The 20,136-nt window shown below is 38.3% G+C and overlaps 1 protein-coding gene across 9 annotated transcripts in view; it reads right to left on the bottom strand.

Moving 5' to 3' along the window:
- Positions 1-20,136, bottom strand: part of nfixb (nuclear factor I/Xb) — a 189,341-nt gene that overhangs the window by 116,557 nt on the left and 52,648 nt on the right. Inside the window, exon 1 of one of the 9 annotated variants that reach the window (XM_089128254.1) lies at positions 15-759. The exons of the other annotated variants lie outside the window; for them this stretch is intronic. Coding sequence (XP_088984380.1) covers positions 15-17 — 3 coding nt within the window. The 5' untranslated portion in view covers positions 18-759. Of the gene's footprint in view, positions 1-14; positions 760-20,136 lie in introns of those variants that run through there. 9 annotated transcript variants of the gene reach the window in all.

Consider the following 20,136-nt stretch of genomic DNA (forward strand, 5'->3'; position numbering starts at 1 on the left):
AGGCTGGTAGTTACCATTTTGCACTCTCATCATAAATTTGGCACGCCGTTCAGGATAGAAAAAAAAAAAAAAAAAATCCACCCGCACCAGTTCTTTGCCACTCACGCCGAAACAACAACTGCTGGCTTGGCAACGATGAAGGATTGGCGACGAAAAAAAAAAACTTGGGTAAAAAGGAAAGAAGACTGGAGTCGCTCCAATTGCCGGCGGAAAAGAAGTTAAATTTTGTTTTGCTTTTGCCGCAAACGGTTCAAGGTAAAATTACAAGATTAAATTTTTTTTTAATTCATATATATAAAAAAAAAATAATAATTAAATAATAAAGGTGTGTGCACCTGAAAAAAAATAGAACTAGAAAGGCAGCAGCGCTCAGAATAAATGCTTTCGCTTTCCAAATTATTATTATTTAAAAAAAAAAAAAAAAAAAATCTAAACAATGCCGGGAAAAAAAAATCCTTGGCAAAGAGCAATGAGTGTTTTCTTAGATCTTTGGATCCGGCAGAAAACTCAGAGAGCGCGGCGCACACACACACACACGCAACGCAGACACACGCGCGCACATGCATGCGCGAAGGGGGGTGCGGGGTGGGGGGAGTTAGCTGGCTAATGCAAAGCACAGAATACAGGCAGGAAAAAAAAGAGAACCGAATCAATGTTGGACGAGCTCGCAAGACCGCTGGCAAACCCAAGTGCTGCTGCTTTTTTTACTCCTTTTCTCTCCAACTCTCTCTCTCCCTCGATCGCTCTCTCTCGTCCTCTCCGCGTTCTTTCCTTAACCATTGCCTGAGTCTTTGCCAACACGAGTATAGGGCCCACCTATTTGGCAACAAGATGCCTGTAGCTCAGCCAATACGTTAGCTTGAAGAGCTGAAAGGGAGGGGAAAGAGAGGAGGAGGGGGGCTGGTGGCAGAACGAACGAGAGAGAGAGAGAGAGAGAGAGAGCAAGAGCACCCAGTCCAGTCCGATGGTGCACAATTTGCCAGTTTGACAAGTTCCGATCCACCACCGAGGCAAAGTTCAGCATCCCATCAAGCTTGTCATGGCAACTGTGTTGTTAAGTCTGGGTCGCGTCGACTGAGGCTGTGGCTCCACCAGACCCTCCCTCCACCTCCCCTCACCCCGGCTTGCGTAATGCCACCTTGGCACGGGCTGATGGGAGAAAGCGCTCCGAAAACTCCCAGCAGACCCTGAAGCCGGCAGCTGCTTGTGGATTTAGCGGCCGAGACAAAGACGAAAGCGACCGCGCACCCCATGTGCATCTCTAATTTAAAACAAACATATGCTGTGTTTGTCTGCGAAAACACCCAACGCAAGGAGCGCGATCAAGCATATCTGACTTGGTTGCTCAAAAAAACTTTGCAAAAGTTGTTCGGAGTGACGTTGAATACATATTAAGTAAAAAAAAGAAAAAAGAAAATCTATTGTACCAGAAGTTGTGAAATCTCCCATCAGCCATCTTCGAGAATGATTTAATGAGCGTTTGACGACAGATTCTATAAGATCCCTCCAAAGGGAAAAACGAGAACTAGTTTGTCACATCTGTGAGCTTTTCCCGCATACACACTAAGAAATGCTGGGTTGTTTAAACCCAAATTCGAGTCAAATATGGACAAACCCAAATGTTGGGTTAAAAAGGTCATTTAAAATGTTAACCCAACTTCAACGGTACATTTTTTAATTACATTTTTAACCCAACATTTGGGTTTGTCCATATTTGAAACAACCCAGCATTTTTTAGTGTACAATTCAAAGTTAATGTGAATCAGAAATAAGCCAGTGAATGATCCAAAATGTTTTTAAACTGATTGATTTAACTGTGAGTGCAAATACTGTGATTTTTTTTACCCCCCTGCACATGTAATCGTAAACTTTTAAAAAAGTTTTGAGAATACTTTAATCATGCAGTCAAAATGAATCTAAAACAACAGCTTAAATAAAGCAGGAGATGTTCAGATCTGAAACCTGAACGAGTCACAGACGGGGCTGCGGATCACTTCTGGTTGACGTTCTACGACAAACAAACAAACAAAACAAAAAAATCACTGAATGACTGCTTGGATGCCTTTCTTCCCACGAAAAAAAAAAAAAAAAAAACAAGACAAGGAAATTGATTTGAAATGCTGGATTAGCAAACATATGCAAATATCTCTTAAATGAGAGACCAAGGAAGCCTCATTGGACGGATGTATGGTGACAACGCTCTCCCGTCGCAGTAAAACTCTTCATTAGTGTTTCCTCTTTCAAATCTGAGCCTACGTGTCAAAACCAACACCTGCTTGAGGTCTCTAATAAGATGCTAATTGAAGCACACAACCAGAGGAGAACAGAATTTGTTTATGAATGCATTTGATTCAATAAAAGCAGCACCTTTATTTCAAACAATCCCTTCTCTGTTTGAAACACAGCCCTTAATGGCTTCCTACCAGTGTGGGTATGAGATAATTAGGTCCTGATCAACATGTGCATTTGAAAGTTCACTTGCCTAAAGCACAATCACTTATTATAGGAAAGCAGTGTACGAGAATAGGCATTTTACAAAGCAAAAACATGGTATTACTTTTCGAATAATACTTTATTTAATTCAATTTCAAATTGTAGGCCTATTGATTTGTGTGTATATATATATATATATATATATATATATATAGGCTATAGTTAAAAAAATACGTTTTTTTAATATTAAACTGTTAGACTATTTAAAATGGCTTTCAATTCAAGTAACAAACAGATAGACCAGGGAAAGTACAGAGAGATACTTTTTGCTTTTTATATCACTATACAAAAACTAGATCCTAATTTATTTTCACATGATATTTCCTTTGCTTGTGTACTAAAATATAATAAATCAATAATATCCATAAGTAGTTTATATTTTCCACATTTAGCTCAAAAACTTCAGGTGCAACCCACGCCAGTTATTGTGTTATTCCTGCCAACACACTTAAAAATTCAAAGAAAAAAAAATATCAAGGTCTTCATGGACTCTCAAACATTGTCTTTAAATTTGAGGTAAAATATTCAGTAAATCGGGTAACTGACAGTTAACCTATTCGTTGCTTGTCAACCATAAACAACACAGCTAGGCTAATGAACTATTTATGTTTGCTACAGTGCTGTAATAGAAGATTCCGCGTTAGGCTATTATTTTACTTCTGGGCCTGCCATCAATTTTTTTCACCAAAAATGTAACTAGCAAACAAACCGGAAGGTTAAATGTTTGAAGGGTTAAGTGTTTTTCTTTTTTTAATATTCACGGGCAGCAAAACATCATTATTTCCAACCCTGTGACTGTCCTGTCACCAAATAAATGGTCTCTGGTTCCTTACCTAAGATCCCACCACACAAGACGTGTTGCTCATCAAATAGGTCAGGAAAATCCCGAAATACCGTTCAGAGTTAGAAAATCAGCGTTTAACGTTTACTTGTTTGTTTATTATCGTTTTGCCAAGTAACATCAGCAGCGCGTGATACCTGCGCGTCACATCCGCCATTTTGACCAAAAATGATGAGGAGCCCAAGATTTCTGCCAGCTCAATTAAAAATAATAGCTGTTATTTTTCCCTTTCGCCTGTTTCTTATACAATATTAATGCTTAAAAGAGAGAAGACATAATTTCTCAAGTGTGTGCCAGGCAGCAGTCGGATGGAAATGAACGAGCTGGAAAGAGTGTTTGGAGTCGCGCGCCAGAGAATCATTTGTGTTAGTTTGTCACTGACGGTAAAATCAATTAATAATAACAAAAACACACACAAGCACCTTCCAATCAATGCAGGGGGAAAAAAACCTGTTTGGCCAAAGAAAATTACTTGATCATCCAAGCACGCACAATTTTGAATAATGTAGGCTAGGAGGATACTACAAAAATGGCACAAATTATTGGCATTTAGGCTTAAAGCAAATACATTTTCCTGGCATAAAATGTTCAAAATTCATAATCAAGTAACACAATTAGCCTAATAAAACGACAAGTTGCGATATATGAGAAATAAAGCAGAGATGGAAATACTTTTTTTGAAAGGCCTAAACTTTTCTTAGCCCAATCAAAAACTTTACTCACTCACATGATAAATATTGTTATTAATTAAATTGTGTTTAGATATTTGAGCTATACCATTAGAGGACTATAGCTAGCCTATATTTTCTGAGAACTTGCTCTCAAGTTGGCAAAGTTGCACTATAAAGGAAATGTGATCATTAGGCTACCCCAATTTTACAGAGCTGGCGCAACAATAAAGGAAAAAAAAAAACATGAAAAACAAAAATAACAAACACCGGAAGCCTAAGATAAAAACACTCCTTTTCCACAAAAGTGTCTTATTTTTGACTGGCGATTCAATCAAACACGAGAACGCGCACGGCTGCCTTTGGTTGAATAGGCTATTGATGATTTTCCCTTGTGAATCTTTTCGGATGCGTTCTGTTAAAGCACTTTAAATGATTATATTCGGTTGCTAAATAGAATAATGTCGAATCCAGGCGCATTTTATCGGATAATTTAGAAGGGTTGAAAGAGAACAGCCTAACAATTGAACAGGCTCCTGCACGAGAGACGAATTCAATTACAGTCCAGCGCTTTAAAAATAACTCCTGGCAACTGTAGTGATTAGTCTAGCTTAAACAAGATATCATTATATTGATAAGAAACAGATTTAATCGAAATGTTAGAGAGCAATATCGCGTATTATCAGATCATTAAAATAATAAGATCATTTTCTGAGATACCCCAAACCAGAGGAATTAAACTCCGACTTGATTTACTGAAACAGAAAACGAAATAAAAACACACCCGTTTGAAATTAATTTACCTCGCTTTTCATTGCCAGCAATGTAGCAGTGATATTTATGGCAAAGGGTTTTTAAAATATTGGATAGGCTATGGTATTGTTTTATCATAAAACAAATATTTTTTAGAGACAGCTATTGAAAAAAAAAATGTTATGGTGAAATATTAGATTTAAAAATGCAAAACCCATTCAACTTCAATTTCTAAGAAATATCAGAACCATCAATTCCTATGAAATAGATTTAGTCTAAAAAAGCTCAAATAAAATAAGCCAAATTAAATACTCAAGCTAATTGCTGAAAGATCATCACAAATTAAAATGTTGTAGTCAATTGAAAAAGAAAAAAAAATGCTAGATTTAGTCTAGGCTAATTAAAGTGCTACATTTACATCTATAAAAGGTTTTGAAGCACATAATAATTAATAACTAATTACTCAACATATTTATTTTTAAGATAAATGAATAAGTATTCTTCTCCAATATATTTGATATTGTTTCTGGGTCATAAAGTGTGGGGGAAAGCAGGCAGGTTTAATGAGAAAGATTTGGGGTTTTGTTGGTTTTGTCCGCTGCACGTCCGTGACCCTCCCAGCGGGTGTGACCCACCGTGACCCTGAAACAGCATAATGAAGACAGACGTGATGGCCGACTCTGCCCCTTACAGGCCAAAGACACTACGACAATGAAGAGACAAAGAGGCTGTTGGAATGGTTTTTAAAAGAGGAAGGAGGCCGGCCTCGAATGAGACAGTGAGAGACGGAGTAAAAATGTGATAAATACCAACCTGACAGACGTTGAGGGAGGTGGAGAATCATGTGCTAACACGCGCTATTGTGAGGACATGCCAGCGTGGACAAAACCACGGCGGTAAAGAGACAGCTGACCCACACACACATCTATTGTGTCTGACACTGGACACACTCTCATGTATAACCTCTCACCTCAGAGACATGGGCTGTGTGTGAAGGTGTGTAAGCGTGAGGTTAGAGCAGGTGTGTGTGTTGGCACAGGTAAAGCACAGCATGTGCCTCCTCTCGCTCCAGGTCTGAGTTCTGAATGATGAGTCAGACGCAGTAAAAACCGAGCGCTCGCAGCGACGAGTGACATCAACAGTGATCAACGGAATCAGAGACACACACCTGCAGTTGACTCTGAAATATAGGAGGTTTTGCATATCGGGTTGTTTTAACCCAATTTTGGGTCAAATATTGTGTTACATTTTAAATGACATTTTTAACCCAATGTTTGAGTTTGTCCACATTTTTTAGAGTAATTTTTTTGGGATACATTAAAATAAGTATTGGATTAATACATTTTGAACTGCAAGGGTTTTTTCATAAATGCCAGAGCAGGATGTCACATTTAAGTCATTGTACATGGTTTATAGAATATAATTTTATGAACTAAATTCATTACATAAAATATATTTTAGCTGTTCAATGCTGTAATAATTTTGCTTCATGATTGTTTTAATATAAAACTTAGGGTTTTATAATGACTATTAATTGGCAGATACTCATTATAAAAACTTGCCCAAAATGGTCAAAGTGCTCAAAAATCATGTTTTTGAACTGGCTTTTTACAAATAATTAGTTTTAAAATCAATTATTTTATTCATCAAAGATATGAACTAAATCCAAACTGACAGTTTCTAATGTTTATAATGCTGTTCTTTTGAACTTTCTATATAAATGGTTTCCATTAAATATAAAGCAGCATAACTGTTTTCAATATTGATAATAATAGTAATAATATGAAATGTTTATTGAGTATCAAATCATCATATCAGAATGATTTCTGAAGGATCATGTGACACTGAAGACTGGAGTAATGATGCTGAAAATTCAGCTTTCATCACAGGAATTAATTACATTTTACAATATATTCACATAGAAAACAGATATTTTAAATTGTAAAAATATTACAGTTTTTTATCAAATAAATTCAGGTTTGAACAGTAGTATGTGTCTACTGATTTTTGAAATTAAAAAATAAACCTTTACTCTGAGAAATATGTGTGAATAAAGTGTGACAACTAGCCCCAGTGACCATGTGTATCCCATATATCTTCTCAGTTTAGTATTCAGTGTATTTATAACAGGACAATGTGCAGTTACATTGAGAAGATGGCTGCACCTTATTTAGCACTATGCTAATTTCCATCTGTAGTCCTACACAATTACGATCACACAACAAAGGTAAAATTACATAACGAATACAATTAACATATAAAAATTATGTAACAGTGATGGTTATTTTAATACAAAATGTCCTCACCATCAGTTAAACTGTTTCTCAGGTCTACTTACTCGTGCAAAGAGAGCTAAAACACACACTTCTTTCTCTTTTCTTTATATGCAACCCAATTTGCTAATAGCATGAATGCAGATTTCCTTTTTGAATTAACAAGTACGTACCACCATAAACTGCTTGGGCGTGAGGAGGACGCACCCCGGCCCGTACAGATCGTGGCTAGCTAGTGATGCATGACGATAGCTGAAGCTGTTCGGTGGTGTTTGCAATTACCCCAGTTTACAAACCAGCACATTACTACGTGTGAAAAATCTGCAAGCAATTTGTGGCAGCGGAGAGAGAGGAGAGGCACATGTGTCCCAGAGGGCCCTGAGAGACTGGAGCGCAAGAGCTGAAGAACCGCAGTTTAGGGTTAAGGCCTGTGAAATATCAAGCCCAAATTCATCAGCTCATTTGTCAACACATTCCCTACTAAAACTAATAGGAGGAAATGGTTAAGGTGTGCTGCGCTACACGGTGGATTAACGCCGGTGCCGTTCAAACTCGACTAGATACGAGTTTATTTTAGAGAAAGGAGAAAAGGAGATGACAGATTACAGCTACAGAGTGAGTTCCTTCGAACATACTGTGGCGAAACTGTGATGTCATTCATGCACATGTTTTTTCTTTTCCGCTTGGCTAACAGGAGACACGTAATTGCACTAAACAATGATGGCTCGCTGATGAAAATCATTACTGCATGATTCCTTGAGTAGGTGTTGTTGCAAAGGATGTAGTTTAGCAAAAACAAAAAGCCAGAGGCAAGAGATTTCAAAAGGAACGAGGGATGAAGGATTGCACACAAAGGCTGGCAATGATGTTCCTGAATAGCTCAAATGGCAGAGACTAGAGCTAGTAACACCAAGGTCAAAGGTTCACTTCCCAGGGAATTCATGTGCAAATAAAATATATATAGTTTGGATAATAATTAAGATGCTTTGTCTGTGGGATGGATGGATGGATGGAGGAATGGCTGGAAGGATGGATGGATGGATGATGGAATGAATGAAAGAATGGCTGATATGATGGATGGATGGATGATGGAACGAATGGAGGAATGGCTGAAATGATGGATGGATGGATGGATGGATGGATTATGGATGATTGGATGATGGAACGAATGGAGGAATAGCTGAACGATGGATGGATGATGGAACGAATGGAGGAATGGCTGAAATGATGGATGGATGGATGGAACGAATGGAGGAATGGATGGATGGATGGATGGAATGAATGGAGGAATGGATGGAATGATGGATGGATGATGGAACGAATGGATGGATGGATGGATGGATGGATGGATTGATGGATGGATGGATGGATGGTTGGATGATGGAACAAATGGAGGAATGGCTGAACGATGGATGGATGGAACGAATGGATGGATGGATGGATGATGGAACGAATGGAGGAATGGCTGAAATGATGGATGGATGGATGGATGGATGATGGAACAAATGGAGGAATGGCTGGAATGATGGATGGATGGATGGATGGATGGATGGAACGAATGGAGGAATGGCTGAAATTATGGATGGATGGATGGATGGATGATGGAACAAATGGAGGAATGGCTGGAATGATGGATGGATGGATGGATGGATGGATGGAACGAATGGAGGAATGGCTGAAATGATGGATGGATGGATGGATGGATGGATGGAACGAATGGAGGAATGGCTGAAATTATGGATGGATGGATGGATGGATGATGGAACAAATGGAGGAATGGCTGAACGATGGATGGATGGGACGGATGGATGGATGGATGGATGATGGAACGAATGGAGGAATGGCTGAAATGATGGATGGCTGGATGGATGGATGCATGGAACAACTGGAGGAATGAATGAAATGACTGGATGGATGGATGATGGATGGAATGACTGGAGGAATGGCTGAAACGACTGGATAGATGAATAGATGGGTGGAAGACTGGAGGAATAATTGGAACGATGGATGGATGGAACGACTGGACAGACAGACAGACAGACAGACAGACAGACAGACAGACAGACAGACAGACAGACAGACAGACAGACAGACAGACAGATAGATAGATAGATAGATAGATAGATAGATAGATAGATAGATAGATAGATAGATAGATAGATAGATAGATAAAATACTTAAAGTCACCATGGAATCAAAATCAAATTCAAATGACAATTATTTTAATTATTTTTTTTTTTTGGAATGTTGCAGTATAAATGATTTATCCATGTTGTTGTTAAATTCATGTGTCCTCATGATCTTTATTCAAAACCCCTTCCCCTCCCTCTCGCAGCTCATCTCTTCTCTCATGATGTGTTTACTGGTGTGATGGCGGGCAACCTGTCACTCAGACTTTTTTCTTTTCTTATTTGAGAAGCCATTTTTTGAAAAGACTGTTGCATCTTCAGTTACATGCTGACTTTAAAATATTAAAATATAAAACATTACAATATATCAGTATTATCATTACCTTGAAAACAATGGTCAAATTATTTACATAAATGAATGTGAAAATACTATACTATACTACTGCTACAATGAATGAAAGATAATGGCAAAAAACAACAAAGCAAAAAAAAACAAAAAACAATTGCATTGTAAGGGCATTATCAGAAATCTTGAGCCTACTTAACTTGTGTCCGCTTTCGACATACCACAGAGTTATCTGTACGCCCCGATGCACACGACCGCCACTGCACTGATTTCATGTGCGTTGAGAATCAAACCGAAGCTTAGCACTGCTAACAGAGCATGACGGAGAACACAGGAAACCTTCGGAAACATCATTAGTCCTGCATATTTTTGCTTTTGAACCAGGCCCAGACATCTCCTTCTACAGTTGATTTAAAGGGACAGTGCACTTAAAAAAGAAAATTCTGGCTGCGTCCTAAATTACACTGTACGTGACAAGTATGTACTTTGCGATTGTTATATAGTATGAGAGTGTGTAGTATGACCTTAATCCAGAAGAACTACATTCGCCATATTATCATGTGACCTACGCCGTCAGTTCTGCCCTTCATTAATCCATCGTATGCACACTTCAGAATCTCGCTGGAAGTAGTAGGTCATTAGGGTATTTTTTGAGTACTGTTAACTTGTCACTTACTACTCTTGTCACACATTGTTTTTCACCTACATAGGGTAGAGAAATATCCAATTTTGAGTAATGTTTCAATATATATACATATATTTTCTGTCCATACATTGAAAAGTCAATGGGCAATGTTGTCAGTTCTCATCAAAATATATTTAAGACAAGAATTAAATAAACTCTCAACAGTCAGAGGTCACTCATCATGCGTCGGGTTAGAGGTCACTCGTCATGTGTCAGGTCAGAGGTCACTCGTCATCTGTCGGGTCAGAGGTCACTCGTCATGAGTGGGGTCAGAGGTCACTCGTCATGCATCAGGTCAGAGGTCACTCATCATGCGTCGGGTCAGAGGTCACTGAGGTTGGGTCAGAGGTTGGGTTGTTTTAACCCAATTTTGGGTCAAATGTTGTGTTACATTTTAAATGACATTTTTAACCCAATGTTTGAGTTTGTCCATATTTGACCCACATTGTTTAAGAGTAATTTTTTTGGGATACATTAAAAAAGTATTGGATTAATACATTTTGAACTGCAAGGGTATTTTTCATAAATGCCAGAGCAGGATGTCACATTTAAGTCATTGTACATGGTTTATAGAATATAATTTTATAAACTAAATTCATTACATAAAATATATTTTAGCTGTTCTATTGTTTTAATGCTGTAATAATTTTGCTTAATGATTGTTTTAATATAAAATTTAGGGTTTTATAATGACTATTAATTGGCAGATACTCATTATAAATACTTGCCCAAAATGGTCAAAGTACTCAAAAATCATGTTTTTGAACTGGCTTTTTACAAATAATTAGTTTTAAAATCAATTATTTTATTCATCAAAGATATGAACTAAATCGATTTCTAATGTTTATAATGCTGTTCTTTTGAACTTTCTATATAAATGGTTTCCATTAAAGCAGCATAACTTTTTTCAATATTGATAATAATAGTAATAATATGAAATATTTATTGAGTACACTCATCACTCATCGTGTGTCGGGTCAGAGGTCACTCGTCATGTGTCGGGTCAGAGGTCACTCGTCATGCATCGGGTCAGAGGTCACTCGTCAATCGTCGGGTCAGAAGTCACTCGTCATGCGTCGGGTCAGAAGTCACTCGTTGTGTGTCGGGTCAGAGGTCACTCGTCGTTTGTCGGGTCAGAGGTCACTCGTCATGCGTCGGGTCACAGGTCACTCGTTGTGTGTCAGGGTCCGAGGTCACTCGACGTGCGTTGGGTCAGAGGTCACTCGTCATGCGTCGGGTTAGAGGTCACTCGTCATGTGTCGGGTCATGGGTCACTCGTCATGTGTCGGGTCAGAGGTCACTCGTCATGCGTCGGGTCAGAGGTTACTCGTCAATCGTCGGGTCAGAGGTCACTCGTCAGGTCAGAGGTCACTCTTACGCTAGAACTAGACTACTGTAATGCTGCTAACTAGTGTAAACCAGTTATTATAGTTCATAAGGTAATAAACATGGATATTTTTCTTCCAAAAACACATCACTTCACTTCAGAAGGCCTTTATTAACCCCCTGGAGCCGTATGGATTACTTTTATAATGGATGGATGCACTTTTTTGGGCTTCAAAATTACACCCCTCAGTCACTCCCATTCTAAAGCTTGGAAAAGCCAGGATATTTTTTTTAATATAACTCTGATTGTGTTTGGCTGAAACAAGGAAGTCATATCCACCTAGGATGGCTTGAGGGTGAGTGAATTATGGGATTTTTGGGTGAACCTTTAAACTGCAAAAAATAAAAAAAAAGTATTTAAAAAAACAACAACCCAGCGAGCAGCACAGTTACAGCGTAACTGTGCTGACCATCACCTTGAAGGCCGGATCTACGAGTCAAGCCGAAGGCACGGGTCTCTGCCTTGATTAAAACCCTCTGATTGGTTGGCAGTGAAATGTTGCATGCAAATGGATTAGTCGCCATGCCAAAGCTGTGCCCATGAAGAACCTAGAATAAAGGAGATTACCCAGAGACCCATTTTTAATAGCTTTAGCATCATGTATTAGGCTGAATGCGTCGATAAATTGATTGCGGTGGTTGTAGCGAAATTAATTTAAACGAAAAGAGAGAAGGCGAAAACTTAAAGCACACCCTGACACAGTTTAGAAGCACGACATGGGACTCTGAAACGGGAACAGATGCCCCTGCAAACACACACACACACACACGCAAATTCACACAGGCACTACAGTTGCCGAGTGTTGAACGCTTCGCAATCAAAGAAATAAAGGGGCAATCTAGCACACAAACAAGAGATTCCCCATCGCCTCTGCCAACAAACCGGGCCCTCCTCTAGTAGAACAAGGGATGCACTATTGACTAAATCCCCCTCCCCTCCTCGCTCTTTCTCTCTCTACTATTTTTCTCTTCAGTCGCCCCTCTGCCAGTCTGCGAGGCGTGTTGCCAACCCTTTCCTCTGCCGGGCACTTTGCCCTGCCCTTTATGCAAATGCTTTACTGCCATCCCCACATCACAACCCCTACTGTCTCCTTTCTGCTGGGTCTGTGGCACTCTGTCTGTCATTTTAAGCAGCCTTGTGTTGTCTCTGGTTTAACACCTTCTTTATCTGAGCACGACGCCGCACCTTCCCGTCCCTTTAAAAATTCACTAATCGCAGTATGAAGAGAACAAACCAAGTTGAAATCTGTTTTTAAATATCAAGCACACTTTCTGTGCCACGTATTGAATTTGATTAAGTAATAACTTTCAAACAGTATCCTGAACACTGCCCTCTCTGCCATTGGGTCAGATAAACAGATAGTCCCGCCCCCAAACACACACCATTGGTTAAGTCAATGTAGCTGTGATAGGCTGGTTAGTATGCAACATTGTCTGGGGGGAATTAAGTTACAGCAGAGTTCATTTACTATTATTGAGTACTGTCAAATCGATTAATCGAAATGAATCACATCTAACATAAAAGTGTGTGTGTATACACGTACTGTAGGCTTTATTTTATATTTACAATGTAAATGTATATATATGCGATTAATCACAATTAATCGATTTGACAGTAATATTATTTGTACACTTGGCCTACTGTAGTAGGTTATTTATTAATATTTTGAATTCTTTTTTATTTTTCAAGTTTTAGTCATTTTGTTGTTCTACAACATTTTTTTATTTGCATTATTTCCATTTAGCTTTAATTTGTATCTATTTTAGTCATTTTAATAGTTAAACATAATTTTTTCCTTTAATATTTTATTTTATTTCATATCAATTTAATTTTTGAATAGTTTTAGTCAACCATAACAACACTTACTTTCGCACATTAATCTGGGATATAGAAAACGAACATTTTAAAATTGAAAGTGAGTTTGAAACTCATTTTACTTGCATGATGTGATGTATTTCTAAGCGAAATATGATATTCAATAAGACTTGATTGGATTGATTGGAACACACTAGGATTGATTGGAATACACTAGGATTTATTGATTGGAACACACTAGAATTGACTGATTGGAACACACTAGGATTAACTGGTTGGAACCCACTAGGATTGACTGATTGGAACACACTAGGATTGATTGATTGGAACACACTAGGATTAACTGGTTGGAACACACTAGGAGGATTGATTGGAATACACTGATTGATTGGAATACACTAGGATTTATTGATTGGAACACACTAGGATTAATTGATTGGAACACACTGATTGACTGGAACACACTAGGATTGATTGATTGGAACACGCTAGGATTAATTGATTGGAACACACTAGGAGGATTGATTGGAATACACTGATTGATTGGAACACACTAGGAGGATTGATTGGAACACACTAGGATTGATTGATTGGAACACACTAGGATTAATTGATTGGAGCACACTGATTGATTGGAACAAACTAGGGTTGCTTTGAACACACTAGGAGAATTGATTGAAACACACTGATTGATTGGAACACACTAGGAGGATTGAATGGAATACACTAGGATTTATTGATTGGAACACACTAGGATTGATTGATTGGAACACACTAGGATTAATTGATTGGAGCACACTGATTGATTGGAACAAACTAGGATTGCTTGGAACACACTAGGAGAATTGATTGATACACACTGATTGATTGAAACACACTAGGAGGATTGAATGGAATACACTAGGATTGACTGATTGGAACACACTAGGATTGATTGTTTGGAACACACTAGGCTATATTGATTGGAACCCACAAGGATTGATTGATTGGAACACACTAGGATTGATTGATTGGAACACACTAGGATTGATTGATTGATTGATTGGAACATACTAGGATTGATTGATTGGAACACACTAGGATTGATTGGAACACACTGGGATCTAAACTGATAAACTGATCTTTAATTTCATTTTACAAGAGTACAATATAAAACGCAATGTAACTTATATGTTAGTACTTTCCAAAGTAATAAAAATGAACAGTTTTCCCACCCTCTATAACGGTGACAGCAGAAGAGAGAAGTGTTAATGCTGAGGTCAGACTGGAGTGAGAGATTTCAGTAGAGCGGTTCAACTTAAACACTCTCTTCCTATCGGTAAATATGACTGCCCACATCCCTTTCCCTGTTTCCTGCCCAAACTTCCTCCTGTTGAATTAATAAAGATACAGCAACTTCACCTCTCCAGGAAACCAGCGGGCTGACGACAGACAGCAGTGGGAGGTAAACAAAACAAAGGAACCAGCAAACGTGAGAACTCGCCATGCTTATCTGAAGCATTAAATCAGAAGTCGGATAAAACAAAATAAGCACAGAGGGATTCAATCTGACCACATTTCAAAGGTTGTGACCTTTATTCAATGACATGGTTGAATGGTTTTAGCCTAAAGATTTTGACCACATCTTGGAATTCAAGACACAGCATTAATCTTTTTTATCTAAATAGTTTTTCTTCTCATAATGCGATATTGATATTAATTGAGATTTTGATATACATTTCTCAGACTTTTTGGTCAAACAATTAGATGAGTCTCTAAAGAATAATACAATGCAATTCCATCCCCATATTGATTAGTTTTTTACTTTTATCTATTTATATATATATATTTTTACATAAATTACTCAACATTTAATCTTACAGCTATTAATTTCCAAGTTCCCAAGAACATATTTCTTTCTTTTGGACTATGTTTAACAAAAACGAGAACTCCAAGGCACTCTCAATTGAAAAAGTTAAAAAGCCTTTATTATTATGGCTTGGTCAAATTAACCATCTGAAAAACTCCAACGCGTTTCGGCTACATGCCTTCTTCTGGGAGTAAAAAAAACAAAACAAAACATTCTATGTTTAACAAGAATTTAGAGTACAATCTCACAATCACAACTCTGTTTAAATATAATATACTCGATTAATTGCATCTAACATAAAAGTATATGAGATAAATATGATATGATTGGCACCCATTTATCTTTTTGCCAAGATACCAGCTCTGAGTCTTCTCCTAATAATGCCTGATGAGTTTGGAGAACACCTGACTAGAGATCAGAGACCATTCCTCTATACAGAAACTGATCCTGCAGATTTACAAGTCCATGTTGGTGCTTTTTCTCTTCAGTTCAACCCACTCATCTTCTATAGGGTTCAGTTTAGGATACTGGGACTGCTTCATGTTGTGCTCAGTGACACAGTTTTGTGTTGATTTTGATGGTTTTTTTTTGGGACCATTGGTCCATTATAAAATATAGCAGAGGCAGTCAGGTTTTGATTTTTTATCTGTTGGTGTTTGCTACAATCCACAATGCCATGTATCTGGACAAGATGTCCAGGACCTCCAGCTAAAAAATAGGCCCACAACATTAAAGATCCAGTGGTATATCTAACCGTAGGCATAGAGTACTTGTTATCCCTGTTTGCACCAAACACATCTGAAGGGTTTGCTGCCAAAAAGCCCTTTTTTAAGTTTCATCTGACTATAGAATCAGGTCCCAGAAGACCCAGCCGTGTCTGACCACTGAATATGCTGGAGTTTGTGGATAAGCGAGGAAGATTTTTTCTTGAAACCCTCCCAAACAACATGTGGGGATGTAGGGGTTGTTTGGTTTTTGTTTTATGGGCTTTCTGACCCCCAAGACTCAATTAATCTCTGCCATTCTCCATCTGTGATCCTTGAAGAGTCTTTGGCCACTCAAACTCTCCTCCTTCACAGTGCATTAAGACCATATAGACACCCGTCCTTTTCCTGGTAGATTCGTAACATCTTCAGTAACTTCTTAATTGTTGCACTCATGGTCAAAATGGGGATTTTCAATTCTTTAGATATTTTCTTACAGCCACTTTCTATTTTGTGATGCTCAACAATCTTTCGATGGACAGCTACTGTATATTCTTTGGTTTTACTCATTGTGATGGATGATTAAGGGACTTTGGCCTTTGACCTAAAATCCTGCGAAACAAGAAGTCATAGCTGGACAATTTCATGTTCTTAGTCACCCTGGTGTGGTAAATATTAAGGGGAAAATACTTCAGAGATATTTTACTCGTAAAAAAATTATAGGGGTGCAAATAATTGTGGCCGATGTGTTTGAGAAAAACATTTATTTCATAATGTGATTACGATTAATCGATTTGACAGTACTAAATAATACCAATAATACAAGTATAAATATAAATAAATATTAAATAATATTTCTAACTATATACTAAATACTAAATAATATAAGTATAAATATGAATTAATCTAAAACACATTCTTATCTTAATTATACAAGTATTATACTTAGTAAATATTAACATAAATCATTTAGAAAAGATTAATAAAAAATAACCAATGCACATTAGTTACCAGAATTTTAAAAACATAATCGGACTAATTTAATCTCAAGTTTGATGGGCAATACCGACAGAGTGAAATGAATAAAGCCATGGATCAAGACTCGGTAACAGAGTCTCTCTCTCTCGCACTCCAGAGGGGCGTAATTGGGTTACAGAGCAGCACAACCGCACCATTGTTTTTACAGAGGATGGATTGTACCAGCGACATGCCATTCTCACAACAAACGTATTTTAAGGCCGAAGGCATCTCGTTTGTTTGCCCGTTATTGCTGTAGTGCCGCTTACTTCACTAAGATCTTAGAGAGGAGGAAGATGTTGGTCTTCAAACATTGTAAAGTGCCCATAACTACGCTTTTGATGCATTTGTATACATTATAGATCAAGCAACAACACTGCACATTAACTTCTCATGTTATGACCAAAGCATCTCAGTGGGAAAACAACACTATGAGGATGTTTGACCTGAGCAGGTCTTGTTCTTTTGCACAGCAGTGGAGATTCATCACATGGGACTTTCGATTAAAATGAGGTTGGATTTTCATGCGTGCTTGTAGCTGCACTTGATCTCTCACTTGTGGTTTCCAACGGCCTGTTTTCTGGGCCCTGTGCGTTCCTCTGCTTTCACATATGGCTCCTATTCCACATGTTTATCAGAGCTACGTCAGGCTGTCTGCAGCTGGGTGGAGAACGCCGCCGAAAGATAGAGCAAGAGAAAGAGCCCGGTGAATACTGGGAAAGCAGCACATGCCAACTAGAGTTCGACATTTTCTCAAGAATACGTGAGGGATGCTTGTCCAAACGTTGATCACATGATGCTAGAGTCTTGTGGGTCTTTTGCAGTTGTTAGGGCGTTTCTATGTTGCTAGGTGGTTGCTAGTTGGTTTCTAAATTGTTCTGCATGGTCACTATGACATGGTGGTTGCAAGAATGTTGTAGGTGGTGGTTACTATGGCGTTGTTAGGTAGCAGATAGAATGTTTAATGTGGTTTCTAGGTGGTTGCTAAGTGTTCAGGGTGGTTACTATTGCATTAGTACATGCTAAAATGTTCTTGTCGGCTGTTACATGTTCTAAATGGTTGCTATGTTCTAAATGGTTGCTAGGGTCCCAGATAGCAAACTGACATTGAATCAACGTGGAAATATGACATTGAAACAACGTTGATCCGACATTGTTTTGCTCATCGAATTAACGTTGAACCAACGTCAGGCGCGTCATTCTTTCAAAACTAACGGAAAATCAACTTGAAATCAACGCGTTGTTTCAACGTTATGAAAGCAAACCAATTTTCGATTTCATTTAGCTTTGAAGAATGCCGCGTCTGACGTTGGTTCAACGTTAATTCGATGAGCAAAATCAACGTTGTTTCAATGTCATGAGAGACGTCGTTTCCACGTTGATTCAATGTCAGTTTGCTGTCTGGGGTGTTGCTAGGTGGTTGCTAAATTGTTTTGGGTTGTCACTATGGCATCGTTAGGTTTATGCTAGAATGGTCTGAATGTTAAAGTTGTTAAAGTGTTCTGGGTGGTTACAATGGTATTGCAAGCCGATGCTAGAATGTTATAGGTTGTTGCTTAATTGTTCTAAATGGTTGCTAGGGCATTGTTAACTGCTTAAGTGTTTTGGGTTTTTGTTACTATGGTGTTTGTAGGTAAATGCTAGAATGAACTGAAAAGGGTTTCTAAAGTGTTCTGGGTAGTTGCTATGGCATTGCTAGGCAAATGCTAGAATGTTCTAGATGGTTGCTAAGTGTTCTGGTGGTTACTATGGCATTACTAGGCAGATGCCAGAATGTCCAATGATTACTATGGCATTGCTAGATAGCTGATAGAATGTTCTGTGTGGTTTCTTGGTGGTTGCTAAAGTGTTTTGGCTGGTAACTATGGCATTGCTGGGCAGATACTAGAATGTTATAGATTGTTGCTAAAGTGTTCTAAATGGTTGCTATGGCATTGTTTTGGAGTTGTTACTATGGCGTTTCTAGGCAGATTTTAAAAAAGAGGTGGTTGTGAAATGTTCTAAATGATTGCTAGGGCATTACAACATTGTTTTTGGGTTGTTACTATGGCATTGCTATGCTAGAATGTTCCAGATGGTTGCTTACCAACCCAATTCAAACAAGCCTATCCAAAATGTCTACATATTTGACTCAGTCACTCTTTCAGTGTCTATAAATTATATTTAATTAAAAAAATTCTGACCTGGTGAAAATCAAACATCCAAACATAAAGTATGGAAAAATACCAGCAAGATTCTCCACAACAAAACACAATTATTCAAGCCTGGAGCACAAACGGTTTAGGACGAGCTGCACACACACACACACACACAGTTTAATACTAGCTACATATTTAAAGAAAAATACCCAATTTCAAATATCAATCTCTGAGTTCAGGTCAAACAAGGATAGCATAACCCTAAAAATCCTAAAATGTCTGTTGTTTGCAGCTCTCAGATCATTTTTATATATCGTCTTGGGGTTAATTCAACCGCACACTTGGCCACAGGACTCGAGCTAAAGGGTCCAAATGACTTCCTGGCTTCTGCGAGACTCCCGGAGCTTCAGCCAATGCCGTTCTAACTTTAGTATAGAAATAAAAAAATGACATATGAAAGCAAACACAAGCGAATGTAAGGAAGGAGATATGGAACTTTTCTTAGACGGCCCGTCTTCTCTTTGTTTGTGTAAGTCCCGGCACATGGTAAATGTCATCCGGCATTACGCTGGCGCACGTTTGTATTTCGCTTATACCCAAAGCCTGATGGGAGGACGGGTGAACCAAGATGAGGTTCCTATTGGTTCACTACAGTCTTTTCCCATTGAAATATTAAGACAAAATGAGGAGAATGCCACTAGACTACAGGAGTACAGTCATATGAGAAAGACATTGTTCTTAAAGAGATGAACCAAAACAGGAATAAAAACAGCTGGACATCTGGTTATCTTTTAGGGGAACGGTCGGATTGGGAACGGAGCGTTTTTACCTGACCTGTTTGAAGCGTGGAGCCATGATTAGCCTAACACACACTCCATCACCAATAGGGAGCCACAAATGTGATATCATGAGCTAACTTGAGTTCAGTCCAGATCCTATTCCAGATGATATGTAGAGGGACGTTAAATGAATCTGTCCCAGAGCAGGTCATTAACGAATGTGCACAAAGCTATAAACTCTGTTTGTTCTTTTTTTTTT

The sequence above is a fragment of the Pimephales promelas genome, chromosome 3, assembly GCF_988280905.1.
Source record: "Pimephales promelas chromosome 3, fPimPro1.hap1.1, whole genome shotgun sequence".
Lineage (NCBI taxonomy): Eukaryota > Metazoa > Chordata > Actinopteri > Cypriniformes > Leuciscidae > Pimephales > Pimephales promelas.